At 34.2% G+C, this 15,412-nt stretch overlaps 1 protein-coding gene and 1 long non-coding RNA gene across 2 annotated transcripts in view; one reads left to right on the top strand and one right to left on the bottom strand.

Moving 5' to 3' along the window:
- LOC149477708 (uncharacterized) overlaps positions 1-15,412 on the top strand; it is a 298,415-nt gene that overhangs the window by 107,910 nt on the left and 175,093 nt on the right. The window lies entirely within an intron of this gene.
- Positions 2,131-4,298, bottom strand: LOC149477713 (heat shock protein 68-like). The gene has a single exon (XM_089710106.1). The coding sequence runs from the start codon at positions 4,164-4,166 to the stop codon at positions 2,268-2,270; it is 1,899 nt and encodes a 632-aa protein (XP_089566232.1). The 5' UTR covers positions 4,167-4,298; the 3' UTR covers positions 2,131-2,267.

The following is a 15,412-nucleotide window of genomic DNA, read 5'->3' on the forward strand; positions in this document are numbered from 1 at the left end:
CATACTGCGCATGAATCTACACTCAAAACACTATCATGAGACTATTATTAGGGTCAACCGGGGCAAATGCAACTATGGGGCTATTGCAACTAGTTATCATAACTAATTTATTAGAGTTGTTGTAATAAATCGCCACCTATGATTCAATAACTCAACGACTAATAAATCTTACAAGTAATAGATGGTGCCCCTACGATGAAAACTATTTGATTGATAGGCCATTGTGTCAAACCGCTATTTTGAAGTTGGTGTGCGTAAAAACAGGTGTCGAGTTTTGCAGACAAAAAAATTGTTTAGGAGTGATTTTTTGCAGGTGTTTTTGATTGGACACGATTATCACAAGCCGTTAAGCATATTTCATTTATATTTTTAGTGCGTTAGTTGACTCTATTTTGTGTTATTGATGCAGTTACAATTGCCTCATGAAAATTTCACTGTGGGGTTATTGCAACTGTGAGGTTAGTTACAATAGCCCCTTATATTTTTGTATGAAACTAAAAACACTAGTGATGTGACAGTGTCGATATTTTTATTATGTATCCTTCTTGGTAGTCAAAATATACTTTCTTTATGATTAATTAAAGAAGAACCATCGATTATTTCTTCGATATTATACCCAGAGACGGGTTCATAAGTAAAATTCAAATTAGATAAAGCGTGGTTAAAGAATATAAGTAACTAAAAACGATAGGTAGGATAGTTCTGTGATTGTTCAAGTAATTTTTAGTAAACGCTAATAAACGTATTTTGTTTGGTTTACGTTTTAAACAATATTTAACACAAAGAATATTATTTGTTCTGACCAAAAACTAAAATTGACTTAGTAGGTAGTATACTGTTATTTTTTTTTGTTGCGATTTAAAGTGGTAAATCAAAGTAGGTACATGAGTTTTTCCTCTAAATAATGCGGCGCCATCTACGATCGCAACGTTATTGTATAGATAACGTTATTGTATATATCTATAGAATAATAAAAATATATCGATGAATAAGTTTTTTGCATTCCCCACACTAATTCTCTAACAAATAGTTGCATTTGCCCCACAATCAGAAAAATAAGATTTTTCCTGAAAACTCGTCCTTGCTACACGGTAATCCAGTTCAAAATCCTATGAATAACATGAAATCTCATAAATATATTCTATATTCGTTGTTTTATATGAAATAGAAGAAGAGCTATGGCAGTTAGTTGCATTTACCCCCGACTAGGGGTTAATGTAACTTTTTCTACCAATTTTAGGAAATATTCTCACTACCAGTTATTTATAAGACTACTGTATTGCTTGATTGGTTGAAAATAATCTTGAATAAATACAAAAATCACGAAATGGGTCAAATAAATGACCAAATATAAAAGGAGATAACTGCAACCGATCAAACTTGAAACTTGTTATTTTTTAGTTGCATTTGCCCCGGTTGACCCTATATTATATTTTATTTATAATTATCTCCCTCCATTTATCTAATGCAGATTATAAAGTACAGTAATGACGAATACCACATAATACGATGTCTGTAATCATCAAAATGTTCTAAATCAAAATCGACGATGGTTGTAGCCACCTGGCGGGTAATAGCATAATTATTATTGTTGTTTTAGTTCGTAAAATAGGAACTAGATGGCGTCCGACAAAGTTTTCAAGTTAATAATTAACGCCATCTTGTGGGTAATAGCACAAAATATAGTGCAAAATATTATATTTTGTATACGAAATGTAAGAGGGCGCGAAATTAAAATTAGATTTGAAAAAAAATGTTATTGACGATTGTGTTTGTTTATCATGTTTCAAAGATGTGTATCAAAAATAAATAATTACCCATATGAAAACGCTGTTTTTAGTGGAATGATCCTGGAAGCTGCATCAGCCTTCAATTCATAACATGAAAATATTTATAATTGAAATAAAAAAATATATATATTTTTTGCAACTAGGTTCACAATAATTAGTGTTACTTGTACAAATGAGAAGAATGTTAACTATTATATTTTAATTCAAGCCTTTGAATTTGGTCTGTTTTTGTGTTATATATGTATGTGTTATATTGTTATGTGTACCATGGACAAATGGGTCCATGTGTGTACTCAGTACTTATTAATACAGTATTAATTATTAAAATAAAACAACCAAGTTATATTTAACTTAAATTTATTTTTAAATCAACAGATGATCACACACTGCAGCCAAATAAATTATCAGTCTTAAAACGTAGTATCACAATACTGATCAGATCACTTAAAACAAAAATAAATTAGGTGGATATTTGGTTTAATCAACTTCCTCGACAGTCGGTCCACTGGCGTGTTGTTGTGGACCAGTGCCAGGCATGCCTCCAGCTCCAGCTCCGTGCAGCTTGCTCATGATGGGCGAGCAGACTCGCTGGAGGTCCTTCAACTTGTGTTCGTATTCTTCCTGCTCCGCCAAGGTGTTATTGTCCAGCCAACGCAGTGCCTCGTCGCACTCGCGGCGAGCAGAATTCTTGTCATCCTCGCTCAACTTCGCTCCAGCGTCGTCCAGCGCCTGTCGCACGCTGAACACATAGGACTCGAGCTGGTTGCGCGCCGCTACCCTCTGTCGCTGCTTCTCATCCTCCTCCTTGTAGCGTTCCGCTTCTGACAACATCCTGTCGATCTCCGCCTGCGATAGCCTGCCCTTGTCGTTCTTAATCACAATGTTCTTGCTACGACCGGTGCTGTTCTCCTTTGCAGACACGTTAAGGATACCATTAGCGTCCAAATCGAAAGTGACGTCGATCTTTGGAACTCCTCGAGGTGCTGGTGGAATACCAGTGAGGTCGAATGTGCCCAAGAGGTTGTTATCCTTTGTCATCGCACGCTCTCCCTCGTATACTTGAATGGTAACAGCGGGCTGGTTGTCAGAATAGGTGGTAAATGTTTGAGATTGTTTGCAGGGAATCTTGCTATTTCTTTCGATGATCTTAGTCATGACTCCTCCTGCTGTCTCAATACCGAGAGATAGTGGTGCGACGTCGACTAGGAGCACATCCTGAATCTTAGCATCAGTAGAGCCGCTCAAGATGGCAGCCTGTACAGCAGCGCCGTAAGCCACAGCCTCGTCGGGGTTGATGGACAAGTTGAGTTTCTTGCCGCAGAAGAAGTTCTGTAGCAGTGTCTGGATCTTAGGGATGCGAGTTGACCCACCGACGAGTACGACATCATGGATTTGGCTCTTGTCCATTTTGGCATCTTTCAAAGCTTTCTCTACTGGTTCTAAGGTACCACGGAAGAGATCAGCGTTTAATTCTTCAAAGCGAGCACGTGAAACGCGGGTGTAGAAGTCGATTCCCTCATAAAGGGCATCAATTTCAATAGTGGCCTCAGTGCTAGATGACAAAGTGCGTTTCGCGCGTTCGGCGGCGGTGCGGAGGCGTCTCAGCGCGCGTGGGTTGGAACGCAGATCTTTCTTGTATTTGCGTAGGAACTCCTCTGATAGATGGTTAACGAGCCTATTGTCGAAGTCCTCACCTCCAAGATGTGTATCACCAGCCGTCGATTTCACTTCAAACAGTGATCCTTCATCGATTGTTAGAATCGATACGTCGAATGTGCCGCCACCAAGATCGAAAATCAAAACATTGCGTTCGCCCTTCAAGTTTTTGTCTAAGCCATACGCCAGCGCGGCTGCAGTGGGTTCGTTGATGATACGTAATACATTCAAACCGGCGATGGCTCCGGCGTCCTTGGTGGCCTGACGCTGTGAGTCATTGAAGTAGGCTGGTACTGTGATGACGGCGTCTCGAACTGTAGATCCAATGTATGCTTCAGCTGTCTCCTTCATTTTTACCAAAACCATGCTGCTGATCTCCTCTGGTGCAAATCGCTTCATTTCCCCTTTAAATTCAACCTGGATCTTCGGTTTGCCACAATCATTGATGACTTTGAAAGGCCAATGTTTCATGTCCTGTTGAATTTTTTGGTCATCAAACTTGCGTCCAATTAACCGTTTCGCGTCGAAAACTGTGTTGTTGGGGTTCAAAGCCACTTGATTCTTCGCTGCATCACCAATCAGACGCTCTGTATCCGTGAAAGCAACGTATGATGGTGTGGTACGGTTGCCTTGGTCGTTTGCGATGATCTCCACATTTCCATGTTGCCAAACTCCAACACAAGAGTATGTTGTACCAAGATCAATTCCAACTGCGGGCATTTTGATTTTGAATTATATAACTTTTATCACACAATAACTCTTCAACAAACTTATATCGCAGGATAATATTCGCCTCGGTTCTCACCGAACTCTTCGTCTTCACTGTATCGTATTTCAAATTATTCTGACTTCCCGCGCTCAGTTCGCGCTTATATATTCAAGCGAATGTATGATCTAGAATTCTCTACGTAGTACTAGAACGACCAATAGCATAAACGATATCATAGAACATTCGAGAACGCGCTTTATCTACCAATCACAACACATTACGTCATCAAGAGGGGCGGGTCAAAATGTAAAAAGGGATATCGAATGGAACAAATTTCCCATAATATGGGGAAAATTTTAAAATATTTAAGTGCATGTATAAATTTTTCGTTGGTATATAATATATTATTGTTTTTGAATTACTGTTATATACTTTGTTTGGTAAAAGAATGAATCTGGAAATATATTTTTCTTATAAAGTATTAATTAAAAATATAGTTGAAAAAATACATCTACATTCTACATTATTGCTTTCTATACATAAAAATAAAATGGAACCAAAGGGTGCGTTTCGTATCTTGTCGGTTGCTACCCAAAACCTAAAAGTAGCAGATAGCGCTAGTTTTAAACATCCCTCCCAACTGCAATTTAAACTGTAATATACTTGTAACAGAGAGTGTACATTGTATAAATTATGTTGAAATGTTATCAAATAAAAATAATCAATCAGTTTAAATTATAGTGATACAATATAAATCTAATAAAATTCAACATTACAAAGTTGAGTTTGAAATTTTTAGGACGGCATCACTATTATTAGTGACACACAATGATAATCCTTGCTAGAACGAGATAGCTTTATGCATTTTTCGTGTGGTAGAAGAGACAAATGATCGTATAATATGAATAGACTGCCAATGTGTGCTACAGGTATTCATGTTCGTAAAAGCTGTACTTGGAACATTCAAGATTTTTCTGGAATTTAAAAAGAGATGGAAACATTGTTTACGCATCGAAAACAAACCATAACTTTGCTTTTATTTATTTTTCTTACTATTTGGCACATTGTATCATTATACAATTGTTTAAAACATCATATTATAAACACAGCGGCCTCTATAATTTTGCAATAGAAGTTATTTTCGGCGCGACCAAGTTACTTATACGAAAATAATGATATGACTAAACACCAAGATTGATTTATTTTTAGATATTAGGACATAAATATCTTAGACTATAATATTATTAAATCTTTACATTCCAAGTATATTTTTAATAAAACATCAATTATACTATAATACAAAAAGTGAATTTAAAAAATATTTACCTAAATGTAACCATGTAACTTACTTACGGTCTACTTGATTTTTACAGAATGAATTTTTAAAATTTATAATCACGCAATAATACCTAGTTGATAAATGTGCATTTTTATTGATTAGGTCCATGGATTAGATGCAATCTACTTCGCACTGATTAATTACATTTTTTTTATTAAATTTTCTCCCAATTTTTATTTTTATTAAATATTTAAAAATTAAAATAAAAATTGAAAATTTAAAATATAAAATGGGATTTTATTAAGTACCTACCTACTTTTAGCGTAAATTTTCTTTATATAACTTTATAGATAAACTGTACATTGGTAGGTAGTAGTTATAAAACCAAATTAAATTTTATTTGGAACTTACAGATGTTTTTATTTGATCCGTAGAGACTAGAGATAGACAATAAATAAAACACCCACTCAATATTCAAATATTTTATTTTGTATAGGTATACATATTTCAATTCGTACATATTCTTGATATTAATGAAGTACCTACCGTATCTAGATAACTAGTAAAAGCGAAACTTTCTAGAACGTCATAATTTATTCATTTATTTAAGGAAAGCCAACAATTATTTACAGCAATAGGTACAATAGACATAGACAAACAAATTCCTATTTTGATAAAACATAATGTATGAATTTTATGAAGTTACAATATATTATAACTTATAAGTATCAGCTGCTTTGTATTTTTGTAAAGCTAACCGTGTATTAGAAACTAGCTGCTCCGCGCGGTTTCACCCCCGTGGCTCCACTCCTGTTGCCCGTAGCGTGATGAAATATAGCCTATAACCTTCCTCGATAAATGGGCTATCTAACACCGAAATAATTTTTCAAATCGAACCAGTAGTTCCCGAGATTAGTGCGTTCAAACAAACAAACAAACTCTTCAGATTTATAATATTAGTATAGATTTCTAGACGTCCGGCTCAGAATAGAGGGAATGCTTAGGTATAATTTTTATGAATAGTTGAAAGTACATCTAGGGATATGGAAATAATACAGTAAGTATGTACTTATAAATGAAATATGACATGAACTTTATATAACTACTTACGTTTAATTTTCAAGTAAAAGGACCTATAAACTTTTATTAATAAACTAGCTGTACCCGCGACTTCGTCCGCGTGGAATAGTGACTGCATAGTAGTTACTACTTAACACACAATTATTGAGTAAACACGTCTTGAAACACGTACTATCATATACAACTAAATTATAAGTACTTACACATTATTATAAAGTTAAGAAATAAAATAAATAATAACACAAAAGAACTGTTAGTAACATTTATTACTAAACTGAGCTATAAAACTTAGGTACAGAAGAGTTCAAAATTTCCAGGATGTGGTTATTCTCCCGCTCCCATATTCCTTCTACTTTCACAGACTTTCAACTTTTCCCTTTCATTCCTAGTAAAATATGGCAGAACCGATTTTGATCTAAATTCTAAACCATGTCTAATCATATACCTATATATTATGTACATGTCATATCCTTTCGTTTGGTACTCCATTTGGATTATGTATCCCCACTATCACCCCAAGGTGCCCTATATGTAATAAACAGATTAACCAATTTTGATAAAACATGACTAATCGTAATTCACACGTCATTTGATATGCCGCTTGATAATATTATTTGATCACATTCGATTATTCATTCCCACTTTTACCGCTATAAATCAATAAATGGATGAACCGATTTTGATTAAATATGCCTCATCATACTTCTCACGTCAGGTCATGCCCTTTCATTTGATATGCCACTTGGGTATATTATTTGACAACTTTTATTCCCACTTTTATACCTATATGAACCAATTTTGATAAAATATGTCTTATTGTACTTTACACGTCATGTCTTTCATTAGATAAGTCACTTGAATATATGTGATAAAATTTATTTATTTATTCCCACTTTTACCCCTATATCAAATAAATGGATGAACCGATTTTGATAACATTGGACTACTTAATTGTGTCTGACAGGTCGTCTTTTTTCATTTGATATCACTTGGGTATAACAGACAGCATTCGTTTTTCTCATTCCCACTTTTGCCCTACATATAATAATTATTGGATGAACCGATTTTGATTAAATATGCCTCATTATACTTCTCACGTCAGGTCATGCCCTTTCATTTGATATGCCACTTGGGTATATTCGACAACTTTTATTCCCACTTTTATACCTACATATTATATCCAATAAATGGATGAACCAATTTTGATAAAATATTATGTCTTATTGTACTTTACACGTCATGTCCTTCATTAGATACGTCATTTGAGTATATTTGATAAAATTTATTTATTTATTCCCACTTTAACCCCTATATCAAATAAATTGATGAACCGATTTTGATATAATTTGACTTGTTGTTACTGACAGGTTGTCTTTTTTCATTAATTGATATATCACTTGGGTATAACAGACAACATTCGTTTTTTTCATTCCCACTTTTACCCCTCTACTATACAGGGTGTCCCACTATTGGTATACTAAGCGCGAAGGAACTTGTAGTTTTGCATACACTGATCACGTAAAAAATACTTTTAAAAAAAATTACGTCCAAAATTTTTTGCTAAATTTTTCCTGAAAATCCATGTTTTCTTCTCTAGCTTCGCGCAGCCGGCATATACCGCTTCTCTAATATGAGCATTTTATCTATGAAAACATAATCTTAAACGATAGCTCACGTGCTGGTGGCAAAGTTGGGCGGCTCGCTTGTTATGGGTGTACACATAGAGTTTTAAGAATTCATCTATTTGAAAAAAAAATGCATCTGGAATTTTTTTATTATTTTTTACGTTCTCAGCGTATGCAAAACTATAACCTCCTTTGAGCTTAGTATACCAACAGTGGGACACCCTGTATAATAAATGGATGAACCGATATTGATTAAATACCTATGCCTCATTATACTTCTCACGTCAGGTCATGCCTTTTCATTTGATATGCCACTTAGGTATATTTGACAACTTTTATCCAATAAATGGATGAACCAATTTTGATAAAATATGTCTTATTGTACTTTACACGTCATGTCTTTCATTAGATACGTCACTTGAGTATATTTGATAAAATTCATTTATTTATTCCCACTTTTACCCCTATATCAAATAAATGGATGAACCGATTTTGATAAAATTTGACTAAGAGCGTATACGCACTATGCGGGTAGCCGCATTGCGGGTAGCCGTCCGGCTGACCGCAAGCACAATTATGTACGTAATATTCATTTCTATGCGCACTGCGATGCGGCTACCGCAGACCGCACAGTGCGCATAGAAATGAATATTACACGTACATAATTGTGCTTGCGGTCGGCCGGACGGCTACCCGCAATGCGGCTACCCGCATAGTGCGTATACGCTCTAATTGTTTCTGACATGTCGTCTATTTTCATTTGATAAATCACTTGGGTATAACCTACAACCTACATTAACAACTAACATTCGTTTTTTTCATTCCCACTTACCCCTATATATTAATATAATAAACAACTAATGTAACAAAAAAACGCATCTAATTCGTATTACCCGTTAGCGAGCTACGGTGGCACAGACAGACACGCAATACACACATAGCGGACATAACACCCCTCTTTTTGCGTCGGGGGTTAAAAATATACCTAATACCTACGACATAATTTCAAAGACCTTTTATATAGAAAATTTACCTAGAAGTAACCATAATGCTATTTGTGCAGGTTTTAGACTTATGAGCAAAAATCTAAATAAAGTTCCTTTGACCCCCCCCTACTACCCCCTCAGCATAACCACCCCCCCCCCACGCTTGGGAACTTTCGATATGATCATCTGGACATGTCAAGGAATAACTTTAGCGTATAATTTACGTAATAAAGTAATTCATGTATAGAATGCCTTAGCAAATGTTCGCTGTGATTACTTAAATGGTCATAACTTTTTTATTTATGAACCGATTGACATGAAATAAACACTAAATGTTAAATGAAGCTTACCACAATATATTAGTGAAAACCGCATTTAAATCGGATAAGCCGTTTCTGAGATTAGCGTGTTCAAACATACAGACAAACAGACAAACAGACAAACAGACAAAAAATTTTTTAACGACAGTTTTGGGTTTGGGATCGATTTAGTAATAACCCCTGCTAATTTTTTTTTACATATTTTCATTGTACAGACACCACTTTTCTAGAATTTTATTATATGTATTGATGATGATGATGATGATAATAAACAACTAATGTAACAAAAAAACGCATCTAATTCGTATTACCCGTTAGCGAGCTACGGTGGCACAGACAGACACGCAATACACACATAGCGGACATAACACCCCTCTTTTTGCGTCGGGGGTTAAAAATATACCTAATACCTACGACATAATTTCAAAGACCTTTTATATAGAAAATTTACCTAGAAGTAACCATAATGCTATTTGTGCAGGTTTTAGACTTATGAGCAAAAATCTAAATAAAGTTCCTTTGACCCCCCCCTACTACCCCCTCAGCATAACCACCCCCCCCCCACGCTTGGAAACTTTCGATATGATCATCTGGACATGTCAAGGAATAACTTTAGCGTATAATTTACGTAATAAAGTAATTCATGTATAGAATGCCTTAGCAAATGTTCGCTGTGATTACTTAAATGGTCATAACTTTTTTATTTATGAACCGATTGACATGAAATAAACACTAAATGTTAAATGAAGCTTACCACAATATATTAGTGAAAACCGCATTTAAATCGGATAAGCCGTTTCTGAGATTAGCGTGTTCAAACATACAGACAAACAGACAAACAGACAAACAGACAAACAGACAAAAAATTTTTTAACGACAGTTTTGGGTTTGGGATCGATTTAGTAATAACCCCTGCTAATTTTTTTTTACATATTTTCATTGTACAGACACCACTTTTCTAGAATTTTATTATATGTATTGATGATAATAAGAGCGTATGATTGCTATTTAAAGTCAGTAACAAATAACAATATTTATTCAATCTTCAGGAATTTACTGGAAAAACAATTAGGTACCGCATTAGGTACATTATGTTTTCATTAATAAGCGATATAGTTACTTAAATAAAAAACTAAAGCTTGTATCCCAATTTTTTGAAATCACTATTACTACTGACATGATTAAATTTTAATTCAATGAGGCTTTTAAAATATATTAAAATCACAATATATATTTTTTTTTATATAAGTAAGTATAATATATTTTAAAATGCATATTTAAAACTCAAATAAAGTCGTTATAATATTCGGCAACTTACATCTATTTACTAGTAAAATCATAGGTTTCGTTTAAATAAAGCAAAATTTCATTGCGCCCTTTGACATTTAAATCTAGACTTTCTAGAAGCTGCATAGACCGGGAGATACTGACACAAAATTTCGAGTCATTTGTAACAGGATGGCGTTTCTTCAGGGGTCTTAGTACGCAATGACAAAAAGAAAAACGATGGCGTGAACGCTGGTACCGGCGGCTTAGTCGCGTGGGCGTTAGTCGAACTCGTCGGAAAATAGCGAAAGTCAAACGATTTGTAACAGTATGGCACTTATTTTTCCTGTAAGTTTGAGGATCAACAAATATAAATACAAAATTTCAAAGATCTATGTGTTGGAAATCTTCACTTATATAAATTAATAATAAATTAAGTTTTCAAGTATGACAGCACTTTTTCCCCCTACTAGAAGTATGGCAAATATAATAATGGTCACATTTTATCAAATACTCTCCAAAAATCCAAATGCAATACTGGTACAAAAAGTTTGGCGAAATAAAATTTTTTTGCAGATTTTCGGCGGTATGGCGACCATTTGGAATCGTCCGAAAAGTATGGCATGGCGATTTTCGTAAATGGCTGCATGACGATAGTTACCTGTGCAAAAGTTAGCCTGGTACAAATGGTTGAATGATTGTTTAATTTAAATCAACACATTCGCGTCGGTATGGCGGGCTGTAAGTCACACCGGAAAAGTATGGCATGACACTACCGCCTACTACTTTTTTATGGGCTATCGGTAAATTCTAAAATTTTTGTGTTACAAATCGTTTGACTTTCGCTATTTTTCCGACGAGTTCGACAAACGCCCACGCGACTAAGCCACCGGTACCAGCGTTCACACCATCATTTTTCTTTTTGTCATTGCGTACTAAGACCCCTGTAGAACCGCCATCCTTGTTACAAATGACTCGAAATTTTGTGTCAGTATCTCCCGGTCTAGCATGTTCTAGTACACCTGCGCGTCGAAGTCTATCGATTTAAAGCGCATTTGCTATAAAGGTCAGACAGGCGCAGTAAGTTTGTCTCGAATATTCGAGATTTCATGCAGCGAATTTAACACACGTATAAAACACAATACATACACTATACACAGGTGGGAATGATTCATATTTGTTTGTACAAAGATTATTTGGTACAAAATGTTCTATCAAATAGAATAAAGTGCTAATTAGCTAAGTAAGTAGGTAGGTACTAGGTACAGTTATGACTTTTTAAAACATTGAAATTACTATCTCATAATTATTAGTTTAAGTATACACATTTTTAACTTAACTTATAAATTTAAGATGTACCTAAAAATTATTGTATTTGTCTTTACACGGAGTAGGTCCCTACTTAGTTAGGTTCCTAATAGAAAAATAAACAAAATTTTTAGCGACTTGAAGATCTAATCTGTGCTAGAAGTAAAAATGATATCTACTGATTGAACATACCATACCAATACAATGTAGATAGTAAATAATATCATTTTTGCTTCTCTGACTACTAACAGTCAACTCTAGTCTCTAGGTAGACTTTATCTATCTATCATCATCATCAATACATATAATAAAATTCTAGAAAAGTGGTGTCTGTACAATGAAGATATGTAAAAAAAAATTAGCAGGGGTTATTACTAAATCGATCCCAAACCCAAAACTGTTGTTAAAAAAATTTTTGTCTGTTTGTCTGTTTGTCTGTATGTTTGAACACGCTAATCTCAGAAACGGCTGATCCGATTTAGATGCGGTTTTCACTAATATATTGTGGTAAGCTTCATTTAACATTTAGTGTTTATTTCATGTCAATCGGTTCATAAATAAAAAAGTTATGACCATTTAAGTAATCACAGCGAACATTTGCTAAGGCATTCTATACATGAATTACTTTATTACGTAAATTATACGCTAAAGTTATTCCTTGACATGTCCAGATGATCATATCGAAAGTCCCCAAGCGTGGGGGGGGGGTGGTTATGCTGAGGGGGTAGTAGGGGGGGTCAAAGGACCTTTATTTAGATATTTGCTCATAAGTCTAAAACCTGCACAAATAGCATTATGGTTACTTCTAGGTAAATTTTCTATATAAAAGGTCTTTGAAATTATGTCGTAGGTATTATATTTTTAACCCCCGACGCAAAAAGAGGGGTGTTATGACCGCTATGTGTGTATTGCGTGTCTGTCTGTGCCACCGTAGCTCGCTAACGGGTAATACGAATTAGATGCGTTTTTTTGTTACATTAGTTGTTTATTATATTATATAGGGGTGAAAAAAACGAATTTTAGTTGTTAATGTAGGTTGTTAATGTAGGTTGTTAATGTAGGTTATACCCAAGTGATATATCAAATGAAAATAGACGACATGTCAGAAACAATTAGTCAAATTTTATCAAAATCGGTTCATCCATTTATTTGATATAGGGGTAAAAGTGGGAATAAATAAATGAATTTTATCAAATATACTCAAGTGACGTATCTAATGAAAGACATGACGTGTAAAGTACAATAAGACATATTTTATCAAAATTGGTTCATCCATTTATTGGATAAAAGTGGCAATAAAAGTTGTCAAATATACCTAAGTGGCATATCAAATGAAAGGGCATGACCTGACGTGAGAAGTATAATGAGGCATAGGTATTTAATCAAAATCGGTTCATCCATTTATTATATAGAGGGGTAAAAGTGGGAATGAAAAAAACGAATGTTGTCTGTTATACCCAAGTGATATATCAAATGAAAAAAGACGACCTGTCAGAAACAACAAGTCAAATTATATCAAAATTGGTTCATCAATTTATTTGATATAGGGGTTAAAGTGGGAATAAATAAATAAATTTTATCAAATATACTCAAGTGACGTATCTAATGAAAGACATGACGTGTAAAGTACAATAAGACATAATATTTTATCAAAATTGGTTCATCCATTTATTGGATATAATATGTAGGTATAAAAGTGGGAATAAAAGTTGTCGAATATACCCAAGTGGCATATCAAATGAAAGGGCATGACCTGACGTGAGAAGTATGATGAGGCATATTTAATCAAAATCGGTTCATCCATTTATTGATTTATAGCGGTAAAAGTGGGAATGAATAATCGAATGTGGTCAAATAACGTGTGTATCAAGCGGCATATCAAATGACGTGTGAATTACAATTAGTCATGTTTTATCAAAATTGGTTAATCTGTTTATTACATATAGGGCACCTTAGGGGTGATAGTGGGGATAAATAATCCAAATGGAGTACCAAACGAAAGGATATGACATGTACATAATATATAGGTATGATTAGACATGGTTTAGATCAAAATCGGTTCTGCCATTTACTAGGGGTGAAAGGGAAAAGTTGAAAGTCTGTGAAAGTAGAAGGAATATGGGAGCGGGAGAATAACCACATCCTGGCAATTTTGAACTCTTCTGTACCTAAGTTTTATAGCTCAGTTTAGTAATAAATTTTACTAACAGTTCTTTTGTGTTATTATTTATTTTTGAAGTAAAACTTACTGCTGCAGGCGCGACTAGGGAGTAACTCAGATTTTTTTTCTGACGGAAGTAACGCTGTGTAGTTTCCGCCATTTAAAAATAATAATTCTGATTGGTTGTAAGTATATGTCATATACTACACGCTTCTTGACTTATACGCCAGCTAGTGGCAAATATCATAATCAATTAGGATTATTTATTTTCAAATTTTCAAACGGATCAATTGTGAATAGCAAAGTGAATGAAAAATTCAACAGTTTTAAAAACATTATTTTAAATTGCAAAATTTTTTGAAAATCTCTAAATATACTTGTTTATTTATTACTTTTAAAATAAGTAAATTAAAAATAAAAATAAACATGTTGCGGATTATAATCAATCTATTTTAAATATTGCTGAAGACAAAGTAGTATCCATAGCAACAGATATGTATATAGGTTGTCATTCAGTTGAACAAGAAGCATATGTACGCCAACAATTTCATAAAATGTCAGTTATTGATACAGGAGGATCGCCTTATGAAATCATATTAGTTCTTAACAAATTTTACATTATTACAACCAATATTGATGTATCTGATGGCTTAGCCAACGGTTGTGTTGGAAAGTTAGTGTATATTGAACGTGATGACAGTGATAACATCATACGCTTATGGCTTGAGTTTCCTGATAAGATAGGAGAGAAAATTAGGAAAAAAGCTGCCCATCATATTCAAACTCTAAACATTAGTAGAACAGCAGTCCCAATTTTACGAAGATCGTCATCTGTACCAATGAATAGAAATAAGACAATATTTGCAAAGAGAAATCACTTTCCATTAGTATCTGCTTGTGCGCTTACAATACATAAGTCTCAAGGTGGTACTTTTGATCAAATCGTTTATGAATACAATAAAAGTCACAGTCAGCAGCTGTTATATGTAGCATTATCACGAGTAACTGATATAAATGGATTGTTCATTGTCTCAAACACCGATGACAACAAATTTTATCATGGAAGAAAGCGTCCAGGGGGAATAGTTGATTTACAGTGTGAATTTGAAAGACTTTCAAATTCTCGCCTAATAACACAACAGGAAGAATTATATAACCTTGTAAATGAGAGTAACATTACACTATTTTCCTTCAACTGCCAAAGTTTACGTGCTCATGTTTCTGATCTGAAT

The sequence above is a fragment of the Colias philodice genome, chromosome 24, assembly GCF_061535455.1.
Source record: "Colias philodice isolate Cphi_HAF_F1 chromosome 24, ilColPhil1 Martin Lab GWU primary, whole genome shotgun sequence".
NCBI lineage: Eukaryota > Metazoa > Arthropoda > Insecta > Lepidoptera > Pieridae > Colias > Colias philodice.